The 21630-nt window shown below is 40.3% G+C and overlaps 1 protein-coding gene across 21 annotated transcripts in view; it reads left to right on the top strand.

Moving 5' to 3' along the window:
- Nucleotides 1–21630, top strand: part of LOC100747372 (disks large 1 tumor suppressor protein) — a 537264-nt gene that overhangs the window by 254832 nt on the left and 260802 nt on the right. For 14 of the 21 annotated variants that reach the window (XM_024368879.2, XM_033321739.1, XM_033321740.1 and 11 more), the window contains exon 4: nt 1–122. The exons of the other annotated variants lie outside the window; for them this stretch is intronic. In XM_024368879.2, coding sequence (XP_024224647.1) covers nt 1–122 — 122 coding nt within the window. The remainder of the gene's footprint in view (nt 123–21630) is intronic. 21 annotated transcript variants of the gene reach the window in all.

Below are 21630 nucleotides of genomic sequence, written 5' to 3'. Positions count from 1 at the left end.
GCAGACCCCCGACGATGCGGTCAGCTCGTCGGCAAATACACTGTTCACTTTGGACACGCCTGGCGCCGTCGGTTCCGCCGGAAGTTACTGCGAGGTGCACGGATTCGTGCAAGCGAAAGAAGGTAGTATTCGTTCGTCTCTCGATGTCTGCTTCCAACGATAGCCTCTACGTAGTTTCGAATGAATTTCTTGCAAATTCTTTTCTTCTTCTTCTCTCTTTTTTAATGTTTATGAATGCTTTTGGGAGAGTTTTAAATATCGTGCATGTTGTACGTACATACCTACAGTAGTTCACGAAAGTATTTGAATACTTATCATCGTAAACCTTTAGGTATATATGTTATGTATATTATATAATCCTGATAGTCGGGTCCCATTACATCGCCAATAAAATTTCAAAATATTTATAACACACATTATATTTATAAAAAGCATTCACAAGTATTCGAATACTTCTCTGAGGTTATGAAATTATATAAAAATTTGTTTTGATCGAACAGACCGGAAAAAGTATCTATCTCGCAAGCTTTATTTAATTTTTATCAGGCATGCTGTTTTTCTATGGACGCTGTTTCTTTGCTGCCTTTGAAATTGAGATTAAACGGATATAGAATGAAATAATGAACCAGCATAACTTGCACTTATTTTAATGTTATTAAGGTTTTTGTACGTTAAATATTTGCCACGATCTTTTGCAGTTTCCGACCTCTGTGAAAAATAATGCTGATAATCTGTCCGTCGCCCATAATGCTTCATTCTAATCTCATGCCATAGTTCGGAAGAACGATTATGATTTCCCGGGGAACACTTTAAGAAGTTCGCCGCTACTTTTGCAATATGCCAGGGTCATATTGTTAAAGAATCGAAGAACGTTAGCAGGCCGGATACTCGGAAGAAGTTTTCGAATTTACGAGGCGCAGCGCAGCGGGGCTTCCGTCCCGTGTGTGCTACGGGTAACCAAAATCAAAGTAGGTCGTTTACATGGATGGCGTGGAGGAACAAAGAAAGACAGAACTTTTATTTGCCTATAAAAAAAGTCACTCGTAGAGTGGCTTTCCTCCGCGGAAACGCTGCATCGCGTCGGTTCAATTTCGCTGAAAATAGAAGTTTCAAACTCAATTATTAATAACGTCACGCAAAAATTCGCGTGAACTTCTTTCTCCCCTTGCCCTTCTTTCCTTCACATATATACGTATCAATAATATAATATATATGTCGGAGTCAGGTTGGCACTTTGGGGCGTTCTATGAACCTTTACTTACTTTACCGTCGCGGATGTGGTTAGTGTTTATCAGTGCGAATGTGGGCACTACAAGAGGCTATGAGTAACGGCAATAGGATGTCCGAGATGACGGTGACAACGAATCCAGGTTCGATAACGAATCCACGGTCCACGGGATGACCAGTATCAGCGTGACTTACTCGGCAATTCGCTCAACTACTAACTAAAAAACTCCCTGAATCCAGATGAACCTATCCTTATATACTCCTGTTCCCGCTTCTCGGGTCAATCCTTGTTTTTAAGGAGAGTCATAAAATCATTCCGTACCTCTGTCAGGTACGTGGCCCTCCCGTGACCGTGGCTACGTCTGGTGACCCGTTATGTCACCTTAAACCTGAACCCATCGTCGTAACGCCAGATTGAAACGTTAAAAGTTGTTTTCCTTATTTTTATTGCTTAAACATTAAAATCTTGACTATGGTGATGGGAGGTTTTTCCCAGCATTCCCGACGGAAAGTCCCGCTGTCCTTCCCTCTCCGACACGGTCATTCTGACAATCACCCGTCCTCGGGTGTATCTAAAATATCGTGTATTCTTATATTGGTTTCGATGCAACTGCCATTATTTACGATTTAACTAAATGTCCAAGTAAGCAGTGTATCAGCAAAGTTTCGTTCGGGGATTTGACAACAAGAATTCGTGTCGTTATACTTTATATTCGAAGTGCTAGTTGCACTCTGTGAGTTATCAGTCAGACCGCAATGACACGACGGATCGTTTTTGATTTCGTACACCGGTGAGTCTCAGGTTGTTGGATCACAGGACCACACAGAACTTGTGCAACGCGGAGTGCCCCACTGGGCGTAACACAGGAGCGCTGGGCGCCACACAGGGCGTAACACAGAAGCGCTGGGCGCCACACAGGGCGTAACACAGAAGCGCTGGGCGCCACACAGGGCGTAACACAGAAGCGCTGGGCGCCACACAAGGCGTAACACAGAAGCGCTGGGCGCCACACAAGGCGTAACACAGAAGCGCTGGGGGCTAAAGCATTGTTGCACGAGGCTTGTGTGGGGGCACTATGACTAATGTTATAGCCATAGGGTTAAGGATCCTCTGAGATCGGTATACGCACATCGCTATTCTCACCATCCTTGTCATCACCGCAGACGTCCAACCCGGCAGGGATGCAACTGTCTGGCACCTTCCTTAGCCTATCGTGACTGTCCTTATACGATCTTTTGCCGTCTAAGGTTTCTAAAGTATATCGGTCTCCTTCTAGACCGACCTTTCTGCTATCACAAATGGACACCTGGACTTGGGATCCAACTTCGTCTGATTTCACTCTTCGTTCTTTCGTAGCACGAGGTCACCGAGGTTGGACCGAACTATCCTAGCTTTCTTCTTATCGAATCTGTCTTTGTCGTATTTGGCACTAGCCTCTATGTTTCTTAGGGCTTGTTGTCTTGCTTCGGCCACATATATCGTCTTTTCTTCTATACTAGCTGGTACTATCAAGTCGTAAGGTCTTACTGCTTTACCAATCAGCAGTTCTAAGGGACTCGACTTAGTTACGCGGTTGGTGGTGCGATTTAGAGCCAGTTGTACTTCTCCGACCGCGTCTTGCCACGACCGACCGGTCTTCTCTACCGTCGTGGACATATCCTTTTAGTGTGCTCATTACGCGCTCTACTTGTCCATTGGCCCTGCTAGCACCGGTTGCTATCAAGTGAAGCTTGATGTTTCTATTTCTACGAAAGCTTTGGAATTCCTTGCCTGTGGAGCATCTTCCTTGGTCCGCTATTACCCGGCAAGGACTGCCGAATAAGAATATAGCCGTCTTGAGGGCTTCAATGGTGCTGCTGGAGTCTATTTTCCGGGTATGACGCAGGTGTACAAATTTGATGAAGGCGTCAACCAACGCAACGACATACTCCTTCGAGTTCCCCCTCCCGCTCAACTTGCCCGTGATATCCATATGCACGGCGTGCCAAGGTATGTTAGTCTTGGGTATGGGGTGCAGTTCAGCTTGTATCTTGCCCGAACCGGCCTTCGAAACTCGACAAGCATGGCAGTTCTCGATGAACTTGCGAACATATTTCGCCATTCCTTCGAACCAATAATGCTCATATAGTTTCTCCGGCGTTTTATTCCATCCCAAGTGCATAATTGACCGGTGCACATGGTTAATCACCGACCATCTAAAACTTCTTGGGACAATGGGCAAGCACCGAGTCTTGCCGCTTCTTTGTATTTTGCGGTACAGGGTGCCGGAACGTAGTTCGTAGGTGTTCGCGACGCCTTCGGTGAGCTCTTCGTTGGTTAGTTTGCCAACGATTTCGGAGATTTGGGGATTGCGGCGACTCTCTACCTGGCCCCGGTCATACACCGCGGGCCAGACGGACACCAGACGTCCGCTCATCCTTACGATGTACGCTTAATAGCCTAAGTACCTGTCATAAAACCCGAGCAGCTTGCTTACTAAGGTCCTTCAGACCCGACTATTGTTTACTACGGCTTGACACGGGAAAGTTAGTTTTTCTCGCGTACGATGCTTCCCACTAGCAACTTTCTATCGAGGGCGGTTAAGACCATTCCTAGTCCACCAACCTTCGTTTATCCAGTCAGAAGCAATGTATACAGCCCTCACTTCCTGACCTAAAATGGCATGAACAAATCCGATGGTCCTGTGCGCTAGGCACACCCATCGCTGGCTTTCCTCCGACCCAGCATCGTCGCTCGACTTCACTTCTTCTACCTCGTTGGAAAAGTCAACTACTAAGTCTAACGCTAACGCCTATCGTGGCAGTTTAAACATAACGCGAGAGTAGCATCATTCACGCAAACTATTGTCGGTTCTCGGTATTGTCGAGCATACATCTCCTCTCCTAAATATATTGTAGTGCTACGTCCACTAATACGCTGAACTCGAGTACAAGAGCCCTGCTCTAACGTACATATCTATCTTACCTTCGTGCGATAAGTTGTTGTCTATTTATTTCTGCTCTGTTGGAAATACATGATTTATAACTCTGTGAATCACAGTGTTATACAAACTTAATCACCCCTCTCATCTCAACGAAAATTAGGGGATCGATCAATTCGTGGTGTCGATTGTTATAGTCGTAACAGGGATTTACGACTCCCGTTGACGTTTCTCCTCGCAATTACGTCTCCCCGCGATTGGTCGAAAATACAGCGGCGTTGTTCTGCTAATAGCCAGTCTCCGGAGATCTCGGCCATATTAATCTCCTTCTCTGCGCTTTTGTCGATCACACGATGGTTCGCGTCTACGGGGTTTCGCGAAGAGAAATCTACGTGGACCATTCGTTTACCCTCTCGATACATGATGTCAAAATCAAACGTTTGTAAGTAAGCCCACCACCTATGGACCCGGTCGTTTAGATTTACTTTGTTGCGGGAGGCTTTCAAAGAATTACAGTCGGTAACAACTAGGAACTTCCGCCCGTGTAAGTAGTGTTGGAAATGCTTGACGGCGTTTACAACTACTAACGTTTCTGGCTCATAGGAATGATATCTAGATTCCGCGGGGCTAGTCCGCTTGCTGTAATATTCGACTACTCTCTTTTTACCTTCCGCCTTGTGCATTAAAACAGCCCCATATGCATCCGAACTAGCGTCTGTATGGAGTTCTATCGGACCATTCGGGTCGAATACCATTAACACCAGCGCATCGGTCAGGACGGAAATTACCTTTTGCCTTATTTTCCTTGCCTATCCTTCCAAGTTAGGTTTTTATTACCGGGAGTAAGTGCGCACATGGGTTTCATTGCCTGTGAAGATTTAGGGACGAATTTTCGGAAATAAAAGGCTCAACCTAAGGACCGTCTATGCTGTGTGACGATCGTTGGTTCAGGCGAAGAACTCAAGGTTTGTGTTTTGCCCGGATTGGGGCGAACTTCTCCGTTATGAATTAAGTGTCCCAAATAGAGTACCGACGTGTTTGGGAAAGAGCATTTAGGAAAGTTAGAAGAAGCTCCGGCATTTACGAGAGTATTTAATACGATGTACAATCTTTCTAGAGCTTGATCCATGGAGTAGGCAATGATTAGAACATCGTCCAAATAGACGACAACATATGAATAACACGAGGGCTGTCATACGTGTTTTCAAAGGAATCTCAAGAATGACCTCTCGTTTCGCCTGTTCGCAACATTGAAATCGCTGTTGGAACCAGCCGCTGTTGAATGCAATGGAGAAGAATGTGGTACAGATCATTCCGACCAAATGGCCTCCTATGTCACCACGATTAGAAAAGTGTCAAATGGTACAGAAGACTTGACATGCGACTACTTCTGAGGATCTCTATGGTAAACGCTTTGATGGTTAAAAAAAGAATGGCAGTCGGGAAGAAATTAGAATATTCAGATAGGTATTAGTTGCGAAATTATTAGGGTTGTCAAAAATGCAAAATCCCTGTTTTCGATGGAGTCAGCATAATATCGCCGTTCGGAACAACGATTCCGAAAGAAACACTAGGCGCGCACGTAACCATGTTATGCAAATAAAAGACGTCGAGTGGACCGAACAAAGACACAAAAGAATTTGAAGAAAACAACAATTTATTGTCCAAGTCGTCCTACGAAGGTAGCCAATGCTGTATACTTCCTAGAATTAGAATGAATAAGGATTTGGCGAAATCCGCTGGCCATGGCCAGACCAATAAAACATCTTGCTTTTGCAATCTCGCGACTTGATCTGCAATAAGGGGTAAAGGATACCGGGCCGCGACCGTATTTTTATTTAGTTCTCGAAAATCTACCAATCATCTACCTGAACCGTCGTTCGTCTTCACGAGTAAGATAAGGCTCGCGAACCGTGAATGACTAGACCTATAGTTGGCTATAATTAATTCGCTTATTCTCTCACGTACCATTCTGTGCTCTTCCTAGCGAAGTCTATTAGGACTTCTTTGTACGGTGATGTTAGGATCAATTAATTGTAGTTCTAACTGGCCTGTATTTACGCGAGTACGTAGGAAGCCCGTAACGAATCTTTGGATCTTCTAAAGGGAAGATTAATCGACTTTTATCTCTACCACGCACGCCATTGTCAACTTCGTTACCATCGATCTCGTCTTCGGCGGTTTTATTACAGGCATTAATTATTTGCCTTACACATAGCAAGGCTATTTTGTGTAATATTACGTCGAAACCTTGACTTAGGACTTCACGATCAATCGCGATATCATAATTTAAAATAACCGTCAGCGAGGACATGACGAATTTATCTCTAATGTAAAACCACTAACACCCGCAGCGGACAAGAGTTGAGACGTAGCAATGTTTCTCATTCCTCGCATTACTACTATATCGCTCGTTTTTTTGCCAGAAAATCTCAAGACTACGGATTCTTTAATCAGCGAACACTCGGCTCCCAAAAATCAGGGTAAAATGGAAACGACTCACCCGGATGACTTGATCCACCAGTTGATGCTTCCACTATGTAAAAATCGATTCGACGCTCGTTATTGAGATTATATTCAGGGCACTGCTTTCTAAGGATTTTTCTCCGTAATCAAATTGACAGCTGCGCATCACGCAGCGGAATCGGTCGTAAGCTCTTGCAGTGTTATAACCGGCACTGATCCCACTTCTGATGTCGGAGTCAGGTTGGCACTCTGGGGCGTTCTATGAACCTTTACTTACTTTACCGTCGCGGATGTGGTTAGTGTTTATCAGTGCGAATGTGGGCACTACAAGAGGCTATGAGTAACGGCAATAGGATGTCCGAGATGACGGTGACAACGAATCCAGGTTCGATAACGAATCCACGGTCCACGGGATGACCAGTATCAGCGTGACTTACTCGGCAATTCGCTCAACGACTAACTAAGTAAAAAGCTCCCTGAATCCAGATGAACCTACCCTTATATACTCCTGTCCCCGCTTCTCGGGTCAATCCTTGTTTTTAAGGAGAGTCATAAAATCATTCCGTACCTCTGTCAGGTACGCGGCCCTCCCGTGACCGTGGCTACGTCTGGTGACCCGTTATGTCACCTTAAACCTGAACCCATCGTCGTAACGCCAGATTGGAACGTTAAAAGTTGTTTTCCTTATTTTTATTGCTTAAACATTAAAATCTTGACTATGGTGATGGGAGGTTTTTCCCAGCATTCCCGACGGAAAGTCCCGCTGTCCTTTCCTCTCCGACATGTATTATGCCCATTGCCCATTCTATCGCGTTACTCTACTACATTGGAAGAAATGATTACCTGAACTTGAGTTTCTTCTTCTAAATTTGTTTCATTCGAAGAGAACGTCGAAGTGATTGTTCGATAATTAAGGTATTATTATTATTTCATTATATTTAATTCATTGAATCAGAAATTCAAAAAATCTAAAAATCACTTCAATTTATGATATTTATAAATGACATTTTAAAACAAAAGTGATCTTTTCAGACTTTAATAAATTCATTCCTGATGACGTTAGGAATTCGCATTGTTTCTATCGAACAAAGATGAACAAGTCAGGTTGGTTTTCAGGCGTTATTGACGCGCTATAAAAGCGTTACACGTCAAAGCGTTCCCCAACGAATCGTATTTTATCGGTGTTCCTCATCTGTTGGACACCGCTATATCGTAACGCTACGAGTTGTCGAGTTTGTTGCCGTCTTTGTCAGGCATCCTCATTGTTTCTCTGGCAACAGGGGAGCATCTGTTACATAGGTAACCATTCTCTTACCTCCGTTTCCGACGCTAACGTATGAATAGCATTGTATCACCGAGACGAATTCGCATTAAAGATCAACCAAGCAAAGTTCGGCAGAGGCAGCCGCGTCCTCGTCCATGACAGAAATATACGTAATTTGCGGCAAATGTTCGTCGAATATCAATTAGGGGAAGTTAATTCGCTGTACACCTGGAAATAATTGGCCTGGCAGGGAGATAATTGTCTCATTCGAATACGAAAATTATACGACATTTTGAATATAACTTTCTGTCTGCTTCAGAGAACAACTTTAAACGCAATAATATACATAATAAACTTTTTAATCCGATCGAACATTGGAACTTTCGGTTTATAACGAATCTCCACTGGAGAGTAGGAGATGTTGACCATCGGTCAAACTGTAATTTCCTTTTCAACGACTTTAAAGGAAGTACAAAGAAACTGGGAAGTCGTTCTACTCGAATCGTCCCTTTTTTCCGACGCACCCTTTTATCCGGTATCCAGCATGTATTCATGGTCCATCTACTTGCTCGACCCAGTTATAAAATAGTATTCTTCGCGGCAGGGCGAGTGGCGACTCGGTGGTATCGCGCTTTAAAGCTGAAAGCATGTTCGTGTCGCGCAGGAACGTCGCTTGTCGTATTGTTTCCAGTTTATTATCTGCCTGTGAGAGCCGACTTTCCTCGCGAGACTATGGGCAAGAGACGAATAAAAGGAAAAGGAAAAGAGGAAGGGCGGAGGATCGAGGCTGGAAGTTCCGTGAGTTAGGATATTTGTGGTGCGCTGGGAAAAAAGGAATTGCTTTTATCCTTGCCGACTGGATATCGAGAAAAAGTCGAAGGTCTCGTTAATCTTGTCGTCAAATAAGAATATATATTTAATTTGTCGTTTTGCGGATTCATAAAATTTAATCCGAAATATCGATTGCCGACGTCTAGGTTACTTTGCGAGTTCTTTTCAACAAAATTCATCATTGAAACCGTGCATCAGTGTGGAAAGCCAATGAAGAAACGCTGTAAACTTTCGGCAGTAAAATTAGAACAAGAAGCTAAGGTGTTTAATCAACGATACCCTAGGAAACTTCAATCGAAAAGTTTTGATAAACATAACAAAAAGCTTCTGCATTACCGGAGAATTACAGTGGAGTGCGTTAAAATCGTGGAAAACTAGATGTTATTAAATCCTCAATTTCAGCACATGGAAGAGTTATGACGAGTTACTCGAAATTTCGATTGGTGTTAATCAACGTGACATTAAAATATGGCTAATTTGGCAAAATAAAGCGATCGTACGTTTCGACGCTATCACGTAAAATTAGATTAGGTGGAATTATAACCAAGTCTCGCGTATTAATACCGAAAATTGATTAACTAACGAGTCGTTTATTCGCACAAGTCTGGAATATTCGAAAATCAATTATCGAGTCGCGGCGCAGGCACGATTCGATTGTTACGCGCGAATTACGGCCCGGTCTTTTGAAAAGTCCGCAATTTCAAGCGATAACGAACGCGTAGCTCGGCATACCATCTGTTTTTAATTATTTATTATTCGGTATCATTCGATAACGAGCTGGCGTGGAGTACTTAGCGAATGAAAACGGGCTTAGCGAATGAAACAGGTGGAAATCTCGTTATCCTGATTCACCTACGGAAGAAATGGCAGGGGATGAAAAAAAGGAAACGAGAAATAGTGGACGCCAAAAGCAGGTCCGATGTTAATTTACACCGGCTACGAAAGAAAACCACTTCGTGCACCGGAGAGAAGTTAAAAAAACGGATATAACAGACAGAGGAAGAGAGAAAGAAGAAGCTTTCCATGCGCACATTAACGCGAATATCTCTCATCTTTCCGCGTAAGATATATTTGCAACGATTTGAGCCGACCCTCATAAAATGCATCTTCTTTTTTAATCATCTTTTTATCTTTATCAGCGCCAACCCGGGCGCACATGTTCGTCTCTATATTTATATAACGGATTTCCTTCGAAAAGTGGAAATGTGCAGACGAAACGAATTAGGGAATTGTTGCGACTGCTTAAACACTAACAATACATTGAGAAAACATCATGTTTTGTGAGATTATCTTATCCATTCTTTCTTTTAATTCTAACGGCTGTTATAATTTGAAAAATCCTTACCGTTTCTATAGTTTAGATTTATCTTTTCGGAAGCAAGTCGTCATTTATACTGCACAATTATTGTTATTATTCATTTACTGCGAACAAATTAAAGCTTCGGTTAATTGCCTTACTTAAAGACGAGACCGAATAGTCTACCAATACTCTTGGATAATAACGATAATTAAAAACAAAATTCGAAGAAGAAATAAAATAAAATGAAGACAAAAGTTCTCCTTCGGAAATATGAAATTGCTCGAAGCTTAATTTGCAAGCAACAGCTGGCGTACTGACAGAATAATGTTATCCCGGATCTCATTAAACTCGAAAGAGAAGAACCGGTACACGCAACAAGAAATTTTAATCTGAAACAGCAACGTACTCGAGGTAAAGTCGCTTTATTATGAAATTTTCTTCCGGCTGCCTTAGCTTCCTCGCGTTTATTTCTCCTTTTGCTTCCTCCTATCTTCCCTTCCAAACAAATCTGTTTTCTTTGTCGTGTTATACGCCTGTTCTTGTTCGTTTTGTTTTACAGTCACGTATTCGCCGTGCATTTTTCTCCACATACCGGTATACGGTTAACGAGCGATATAAATTAAGCCGGAAATTGCGGGAAATTTAGAGGTTGAGAAACCGCTTGGAGAGGAAAGGAACAAAACGCCGCGTTAAAGTTCTACAGCGAAATCCCACTAATTGCCTGTACTTATGTACGTTTTGCTGGCACATCAAATTAATCGTAATCCACATGCCAACAGTACTTTATAACTATAATATACTTGCATAGAGCAGTACCTGCTGCATACCTATACTTATATGAACACTAATTATGAACCTAAATAGAGATTCTTAGTATCAAAGAGTGGAGATAGAAAGATGAAAATTTGTAATAGTTTATATTATCAGATTCTGGAATTACCGATGAAATAGTAATTTAAAATAATGACTCGAAAAGTACCGAACGAATTATAATGAATTTTTAATATTCTTTGTTCCGAGCCAATTGCTTCAACTCGAATAGAATATTTCAACGATAATGGTTGTTTTCCTCGGTTGCTTGTTGTTTCAAGAGTCGCAATTTACAGAAGTGATCCTTCAGCTTCTACTCGCATGTTTTCCAAGCGGCACGGGACCATACATAATCGTTCACGAGTATGTTCTTTGTTCACCGCCGAAGGAAAGCAACGGAAACAACCTTTTGAAAGGATTACAGTTTCGCATAGTAACATAGGAACAACAAGAACAGTTTGTTTCCATCGCTTTGACATTCGTTTGAAGGAACCTTCGGAACTTCTTTCGTCAACTTTTCCCGACGATCCTTATTTATTTGTCCGATAAACATCGACGGACAGCATGAAGAAGCGAATGTCGCTGAGCGATCGAAATAATGTATTACGTTCCATGCAAACAATTAAAATTAATCTCGGCCCAATTATTAATAGGCAAACGAAATCTCATTGAGATTTCTTTTACTTTTAAAACCTTCAAAATTTGCGTTATAAGAAGTCCAATTTCTGATCTGTTATTGAACAATATAGCGAGCATGCGGGCACACATCAAACAGCCGTAAGTCGTAACGCGATTACACATATTTTAATTTTACGATGTATTCTCAGTCTCAAACCCGAGGGCGACGAAATCACTTTCAACGGCGGAACGGTAGCTTCGACTCGGTAATGATCTACGCACCAGGAGATGGAAAATTTACGGCGGACATGGGAGAGAGGAACGGGACAGAATCGTTAATTCACGTCTATTTCGACAGGCTGCATTTCCTTTCTTCGTTCGACAATGGCAGCATTATGAGAGATGCAAGGATCCGACCGCATCAGTTCGGTCAGGAAATGCATTATTGCGTTTAAGAGAATGCCAGAAACGCATCTGGGTCGTGGCCAGCCGTAGATGCGATCCTAACAGGAACATTAGTGGAATTACTCGACTTCGTTTCTTCCCATTCTACGCGGGCCAAAACGTAGATGCATTCGTGCCTCTCTATCTATCCCTCTGTGTGCGTGTCTCTCTCTTCTTCTTCCCTATTTCTCTTTTCACTTTAACGGTACCGATGCTGCTGATTGCGATTTGCAATGCAACGCGCGCGCCACTCTCTTCTCATTTCGGTGCATCACTTCGCGATCGATCACTTTCAGAGCACGGCCTAATGCGGCTCGTTAGTGTCGCATAGAAACTGCAATTCCGACCAACTAGGGTCTGTTCCGTGTATCATACCGCCGCTACAATATGCGAATTGGATTTTGACAATGACAGTTATAATTAATAGTCGGCTACAAGTGTAACGTACACGTAAAGCACATTAACAAACGTAGGTACGCACTGTGCACCAGTAATTGATGTCAAGATGCGGAATCGGTGGTTCGGGTACGCACTGTGCGACACCTTTCACCGGATATTTCGCGTTTGAGGACAGCCCTTAACGCGATAAAGGATCGTTAAAAATTGTACGCAACTGGAAAAAATAACTTATTTGCCGTATAATCACGTGTTCGAAATTTAACACCAGAACTAAAAAAGGGAAGGTTCCAAACCCTTTGTCTTTACGTTTATGAAAGATATAATGTTACTTCTAACGAAGTGAACGTTAAACACGTGCGAAATATATGATAATATATAATAATATTTTTTTTATTTGGATAAATTTTACAGTCAATTCTCATTGAAAATTATAAGTAAATAAGTAAATATATAATAATATGCGCTGATTATTTACCAAAACGAAAAGCAAAGAGAGTTGATGAAATTGTATAAAATAAGTATCAATTAAGTGCTTTGGCATTAAAATTTCAAAAGCTTCAGTAAAAAAATGTGGTAAGTAGAGTTAATTATTTTATCCTGTGAAGCGCTCACGTGTGTTTCCTTATTTGTATATCATTCGAAACGGAATTATATAATTCTAGTATTAAAAAGCAATCGTTAATAAATATTTACAATTTTTCTAAAAACATTGAATTTAAATTATCATTCTCTCCTCAATATAACAAGGGAGTATCGATGCAAAAACAGGCTTTCCCACGGCCTTTGTCCCTACGATTTCAAACGAAATTTCCGCCTGAGTAAAAGATCCATCGATTAGAAGGACGAATCGATGGATAGTTTTATTTGCCAGCGTGCACGAACCCATTTGCACAATGCACAAGGACAATCGTGTCGCGTACCACGAAACGATTTTCTGCGAGAACAAGCGTATCCAACGCGATCAGATTCCCTTTACAATGGTTTCCGGCAAGTCGCACGAACCGACTTGCCGCTCAGAAAGTGGATAGAAGATGACTACCGCGACCTCATCTTCTACAGGTCTACCTATCAGCAGTCTGGCTAAATTGCCAGCACGTAGATGGTGCATATTCACGATCGAACAGCTAATGCCCGCTGATATTCTGCTCCTTTGAATGAATTACCGTCTGTGCATTCTCCAAGTGAGTGCCACTATCTTTGAGAGCTAATACGTACGCTTCTCTGTTTGTCGTCGACGTCGCGGATTCTGTTGTGAGAAGGAGATTTGGGTTGTGATTTTCTGATAGTAATCATTTCGAATGTCATTCTCGCGAGAGTAATTTACGTAAGTGGAAATCGCTCAGAATAGGAAGTTTTTCTTCCGTGTTCGATTAAATAGAATATCGTTTGTTTCCAGCTAACTTGTATTGCTTTGCTAATAGCATTAATTCATACCAGTATAGCAATCGTGCACTTTACGTGAAATTAACTCTGATCGTGTTACAACGGGACAAAAAGTTCCACGTAATGTAATTTTTATTTGTGAAACCGGATATCGCCAGGACGCGACGTGATACATTTTTCAACAAAGTTTGATGTTTCAGAGTTATGATTAACATTCTACTATAACTGCAGCGAGGATGATATCGTTATTCAGCCAGCTACAAATCGCGGATTACGAACTATGATTGTTAATATTTCCTTTATTCGTTTGCTGTAAACAAAAATAGTTTGGCAAGTATGATTGGCAAGCATGCTAAAGCATACAGTTTTCTCAATTTTTACGAGCTTTAGATACATATATCTGTCCATCGTTAGGTAACAAGAAGGTTTATTACAAGCGATAATTACAATATATTTATTTAGGATAATCTACATCAAGTAATTTGCAATTATGCCTGAAAGAATCATTCTCACAGCTCTAACAATAGGAAGAGTTTAATAATTGACACATTTCGTGGGTTCAGAAAAGCTGCTCAGTCCCAAAAGGTGATAACATTCGTGGAATTTTTGAGTCTACGATAGTAGTAGAATGAATTAGTTCTTTTCTGGATATTCGCAAATTAGAATTAATTAAAGTTTTATCAAAATAATTTTGAATTATTTTCAAGATAAATTTTGAATACAGTTGAACGTAATTATAATGAAATATTATCTCAAGAAAGAAAGACCTAAAATAAGGAGGGAGCTTGGTAGAATTGCGTAAGGTATAAAACGTAGCTGGTCTTTGTTCGTAACACTATGGCGCGGAGTAAACGGTCCGCACAAAGTGCTAAGGATTAAAAATGAATTAGTAACGTGTTATCGCTCTTCATACAGCCGTGGACGAATTGTATGCACCATTTTCCTTCTCTATCCCTGGAGAAAAATGTCAACGAGGAGACTGTAGTCCCTCCCTTCGGTGAAGAGGTAGCGAAGCGACGAGAGACAAATATTAACGTCCACCAGCCAAGCGAAATTATTCCTACGCTGAGAATTAAAGGCATTTCGTATTTCCCTTTCCTTCGAAATATCTCGCCAGCGCAAACATCGTTTAAATTCATTTCCCGCCCGTATCTTTTTTATTAATACTTTTTATTAATTTTATTATCTTTTAAGAACAATTCACAGTTTGATGCGAGAGATTTTCATAACGAATCTCGACTTTTTCTTACCTGGTCCGGTTCGTTTCGTTAGTCTCGAAAATAAGAAACATTTCAAATATTAGATATACTTTGTAATAATAAATTTTGTACACAGAATCTTTCCATAAATAATATTATTAATAGCAAATAAAAATAAAAATTGAATACGTTACCTATCGCTATCGCTTTGACAAGATAATTTCATTATGTTACATTCTACTGGTTATATCGACATCTTAACTGCGCAATATAAACGAGCTAATTTTGTAGATGAAGCGTTAATACATAGTCGTACTACGGATACTTATATAAATTCATATTTTTACGAATACAACTGAAGGAAAGGAATCTAAAAATTTGTTTCGCTAAATATTTTTTTCTAATTATTATTCTAGCATCTTTAAATTCCCCATAAATGCACAAACATCCCCAGTCTATTTACTATCTTCAATTTAAGAGCTCAATTTTGTTTAGCGGTTGTAAATGCAACATGATTCTTCCGCTATAGCGGCGATTATCTCGTCACGAAATTATCCCATTCGTAGATAGATGTATATTCGTTCTTCGTTCATATTTCGTTGATACGCGAAATAAACCAGGAAAACATGGTTTCATGATGAGTGGATGAATAGCGAAAGCATAGAATTAACGCAGTGCACAAGGTGGAAATATTATAGGATCGCTTTTGAGATTAAAGTGACATACCGGAACGACGTTGTCGACGGGAACGTATAAATGACCGGCTATTATATTCCCTAGATCGCGAGACAGTTTTCGTGAAACGGTTAATAGAATGACAATAAACGAAGCTGCCTTTATTGTAGATTTTTGCGCGTCCGGAGAGAGTTGCCACGCTAACGAAGCGACTGCGTTTTAGTAATTAAATAACCGGTGTTGTAAAACGTGTTCGCAGAATCGGTGAAGTGAATTCATGTACAATGTGTGTAGCTGCTTTTTCGTCCTGTCTGCCATGCGGACCACATAATCCGATAAACGTGAGCAGAATCGATGTTACGACAATCGCAGCATGTCCTTTCGATCGACAAACAGGCTTTCTCGCGAGCTTTCTGCCAATTTTCGTTAATTTTTCGTTATAACGACTAATCGCTCTGCTTGATAATTATCTATTATTCACACGCTCTATATCGCAAAGAAAGAAGCGCGTCAAAGCTAAGCTTCCAGATTTTCTAAACGCGTTAATCTTTTTTTTTTATCGTTCTTTGATTACTTGTTTAAGTAATTATTTGATGAAGTTGAAACACTTTTCTCAGAGGTTTTAATAGCTATTTAAGCGAATGTCAATTATTCAGTGCTGTAATTTACTACTCCGATAAGTATAGCAATATTACACGTAATTTGTATTTACTAACCCTCGTGAAATGTTGGAATGAAAGTTGAAATTCAAATTAAGTTCTATAGATATGATCTATCTTTATTAAAATGGAATTATAATGCAATATAATGGATCCGATGATATAAAATAAATGCTTAGGATTCATTTTATTAATAAAATGAAATAAAATGTTTTTTCAACAAGGTATCTGAACAAGTATTATGTTTGAAAAAATAATTATATTTTCAGAGAAAGCTTTCAAGCACTTTTTTATGGACATTTTTTTAAGGTTGTATTTTTAGCGTCCGTCTATGTAGGAGTATTCTACGTATTTCACTTTTATTTCACGATATCTCGTATCGTTGAGCATGATGGGACGAGGAATCAAATTGCACCACGAAAAACGCAGGTGACATTTTTTTAACCATAAAATGTCGATCGCGAGCATCGAAGAATCGAGTCGTTGAACGCTTTCCAATTTCTCTTCTTTTCTCTGCCGCGGAAAGAGGAACAAATTCGATCACCTTCGTTCAATTCCGTTATTTACCCGTTCGTTGAACGTCGTTTTCGATCAGTTTCACTTCGCTTACCAGGAAATTAGTTGCGTTTCCCTTCGGTAAACCAGCACCGAAGGGAATCCCATTGTCGAAGCTTTCGAGGCTCTGAAGGTTGCTTGTTCAAAACATCGAATTTCATGCGGAAATTTACCGATACTCTTTGTGAATTGATTATCTTTTACGCGACGTAGAAGTACACTCCATCCAGGATAACGTACGGGTCGTAAATACGTACGGTACGTAATATGGATCGCAATATGTATTTATGCTACGTGAATTCCTTTGTGATTCTAAATCGCAAACGATAACTTTTTCATAAACATCTTTTCACTCCTAATATCTATTTCTAGTTGATCTGTTACTATATTAACTCTTTGTGATCGGCACATTTTTCTAGTGCCATTACTAAATAGTCGAAGCAATAAATATTATTTACGATTTGAACTTGAAGACAAGTTTCAAATACCGCCACTGTGGCGCCATTCGGCTTTGAAAACAAATTTTTATTTCTTAAAAGGAAATATTAAGTTAATATTATTGAATTAATATTTCTAAAAAATATATAAATATATTCAAACTGATACATTATCTATTACATGAGAATAGGAGGCATAATCAACAAAGAAGAATGGTATTGTGGTTTCAGCACAACATCACTATATCGTCCGCAACACCTCAAAATCTACTGTGTCTCATTATTATGTATTTATTGCAATCGTACAATATACTTCATAATAATGTAGGAGTAAGTAATAAAGGACCCAACATATCATTTTCTCGTCGTAACGCGCTCAGCAAGATATCATTTCTGAATTTCATATTCCAAACACATCTTATCACATCGTCGAAATCATATCATTCTATGAATCAGCGAGGAAATGCATCAACTGACACGCAACGCATGACAGCAGTATTACCCCTATACTATTAACCGAATTAACAATGCGCATCAGCGTGCATACACAAACATCTGTACAATTTGTTCCCGGATCTATCCTTTGTACTAGTAGAGCTCACCTGGCGTTGGTTCTACGTATTACCTTCGGCTCTTTAGTTCCGGTGTCTCTCTTAGAGACTATCGTGTTTCCTTCGTCTTCATAAGGCTCACGAATATTCTCGTTTTCTTGACTTTCCCTCAGTTCTACGCCGCCAGCGACGAGTAAGCTATTTGTAACTAATTACAAATCTAATCAACGAACTAGCTCGTTAGACGTTGCTGTGTACGACAGCGAATTAGTACAAGATCATTCTTGGTAACGCCAGCTATGGTTCGACTTGCGCCGCATGTGGAAGCGATCTGCCACTTACTCTGATCGAGAGTCTTATAAAACGACACCAAATTGGACCTGCTACGCCTTTATACTTTAATACCGTGTTCTTGAATATGTATATATCTTGAATATCTATTTCGATGCACCGTCTTTTTTTCTTTTTCTTTTTTGTATTGAAGTTGTCTTGTTGCTCTAATACCGTATTAAAGCATAACGATGATATTTTAAAAATGTTTGGAAAGCTTAAGATGAATTGCTTATAGAGAACGTCACGCGATAGTAACGTAATGTCGTTAAAAATTGGTTCTTTATTTGTACCTGCACTATTAACTAAAATTTCGAAGTCACTTTATCGATTGTAGATTGATTCCTGTTAGTTTTGTTATTCGTCGACTGGAAATCAATTTGCGTTTTCATCAATTTGCAATTCGAAAGTAATTTGCGTTACCTTGATAAAGTTTGGCTAGGAGAACAGAGTTTTAACTTTTTGCATTCTACGAAATCCACATCCTATGAAGTATGGAATTCTATGCATTCTTGTGGATGCTGTGGAATCCAAATCCTATGCAATGAAAAATTCTACGAATATGTATGGACCCTATAGAGTCCAAAAAAATCCATATAATGATTTCAAACTAGTTTATTTGTTTTTTATTGACAGACGGTGTGTTGTTGTTAACGCGTCTCATTCTGGAACTCGTAATAAGTAGAATGAATTTGTTAGAAACTTGAGAAGCTTTAAGAAAGATTATATAATTTTGAAGTAAATATTTGGAATATAGTGTCACGTTCCCATAATACAATCGATGGGGAGCGAATCTTTCTGCTTCGGTGGCAGTTTCTCAGGAACGCAAGCGAATTAAATCCTCCGTGGGATCGAAAGCGGTTCTTGTCGTGGTTCTAAAGCCCTTTCGGTTGATAATTGCGGATCGTTTGATGGAAACTACTGGGAAATTCTAAAGGGCCGCGAGTGAGAATAATTTTGCAGCTCTCCGTCCTCTGTGTTCCTACATATCCTTTCTATTCCTCAAACCACTTGCAATTCTTGCTCCTCCAAACTAGAAAGTTCCACGAACCTCTGCACACATCTGCCCCTTCCTCTTCGTCAATACGTTTCAAATTGTCTGTTCTTGTGTTTGGAGAAACGTCTAAGTAATCAACATCAAATGTGTCCAGAAAACCGGTAGAATTTGCTTGTCAAAGCGATAAGTCGATAAGTCCCCGGATCTCTTCGAGCTTCAATTCGAATTCCCTCCGCACTGAAATCTATATTCTTAAATAGAATTTACAATAGAAATCGATCTCTATTCAAAAGTTACACAGAACAAAGCCTTTTCATTCTTCGTATTCCAAAAAAGGGAGGGAGAAAAAGAAGAAAAGGCAGGAAAGGAAGGAAATAAAAAGAAAGAAGGTTGGAAGAGAGGAAAGCCATTGAGAATGAGATCTATCTTTATTCGTACTCCTATCAGAACCAAGCAACAGTGACCTAATATCTGTCTAGGTTTTTTATGCCATACTTCTGCACTACTTGTCCGAAAATCTACTTCTTTCTATTTTATTTATTATAAAACAATTCAAACTTCATTGTGGAACTTTATTATGAAATAATCTAAACTTTAAAAACGCAATAGATGCCGGATTTTAATTACAGTTCGTCACATTATCAGTTTATATTTTCTCTTTGAACGTTACTTATCGGGATAGACAAACTGACCTTTGTACCAGTATTCCTTGCCAGACGTTGTTGCTGTCACGTGCAATTTTCAACTCCCGACGAGTTGGCAACTCACAGCTCCTCCACAAGCTGCGAAACTTACGATGAAGTTCATCCCAAGAATAAGATGTGAGTCTACGTTCGATTCGGCAAACTAAAATCGCCCCCTGGCACTTGGCGGTTGAACGGGATAATTATGTCATTGGAATAACATAGAGGATATTACGTGAGGATGGTTAAAGAACGAGGAGCTCTCGTTGCGATTCGACTTTGAATCGAACTCTGATCGAATCACGTAATTTTGCCGTACCTCACGAAATAATCGACAGCCATTGCAACCTTTGCGCCGACTGGCTGGCAATTAATTTAAAGAATCGCTCCTAAACAAAGTTTTCTCATTTGCGGGGATTAATAAGTTTCCTCGTGAATCGTTCGAACATAGTCACAGACAAATTTGCTTGTATTTAATACAACAAGCTTGTTTAAAACATTATTTCTACGAAATGGCACGACCGATCGTCGAGCGAAATAATAAGGCGCGTTTTCAAGCGAGATACGAACTTGTTTTTAGTTGGTTCTTTTACCGAGGAACAAAAGCTTATAACATGACTTCGATGTTCTTTGTCAAACCGGACTCAGTCTGGTTTATTGAAATTCGATACCTGCAGTAGTATCGTAAAGCGTTGGTATGAATTCAGTAATAAGTGAAACGTCAAGAGAGGAACGTCGAGTTTTACAGAAAATTTGTTTAGCTTTATAGCATAAAGTTTCTGAAAAGGTTAAAAAAATCACAATAATACTGTCACAATAATATATTCTTACTTTATGATACATCCTTCATATGATTTTTTCTAAAACCTATCTTATCTACCATGCTTTTATACTCTTCATACATTTACTTATACCATTGTTTTCATCAGAGGTACTCATCGATCAATCAAAAACCCTGAAATCTCAAATTAAAATGAATAATGCATCGAACCAATTGAATGAAAACCTCGAACAGGCATATAAAGCACGTTTAATGTGTTAAAAGGCTCTTAAGTTACACTGTCGAAATACTTGCAATGTATGTTTCTACTAAAACAATCGACAAGACTATAGAACTATTTTTTATTTAATTTCCCTGTTAATTAAACTTTCACTAAAATGTATTATAGACATTTATTCGAGATTGCCATACAATTTTGAAGCTGTTAACGTCTTTGTGCTTACTTTTTTATAGGATTAGCTGGAAACGCATAAGGATTCTTATTGAGCACTAGGTGTTACGATCTATATAAGAAGCGCGGTGGATGGCCATGAACTTATAATCGAGAGTGATCCACGATACATGGGTCAGTTTACGTTTATTGCATGATTCATAGCCTCCGGGTGCGGTTGGTAATCGGCGCATTAACCCACCAAGGGCAGAACTTTAGACGATGCCACGTAATTTTCACGGTGCGGTGTGGCGGAAGCTTCAGGGCCGTGGTTCTTGGTGTGCGCGCCGTGAAGACGCCAACGACGTCGACGACGATAAACTGGAGCTCGTTAACACCAGCCGTGGGGCTGTTCATAGGAGATACGCCTGCTCTGTGTGCGCGCTTTACGTAGAAGTCGCGGCCACCCAGCCTCCCTTGATCTCCACACACCGTCGAGGCATTGTCCGCGAAGCGGCGAGCGTAAAACGATGCCGGTTAAAAAAAGCTGGAACGAAGGAAATCGAGATAACGCGAGGCAACGCTATGGGCGACGTGGTTATAGCTTTTTCATGTGCGACGCCGCTAGCCCACAACAAATTAAAAATTATTTTGTAACTAAACGGTTAAACGGAGTTATTGGTCCCGTCTTCCGTCGACTCTCACCTTCATCTTTTTCATTTTTCCTTTT

Source organism: Bombus impatiens, unplaced genomic scaffold (genome assembly GCF_000188095.3).
Source record: "Bombus impatiens unplaced genomic scaffold, BIMP_2.2 scf_0487, whole genome shotgun sequence".
NCBI lineage: Eukaryota > Metazoa > Arthropoda > Insecta > Hymenoptera > Apidae > Bombus > Bombus impatiens.
The sequence above is the reverse complement of the archived record's forward strand: the minus strand, read 5'-3'. Positions and strand labels throughout refer to the sequence as shown.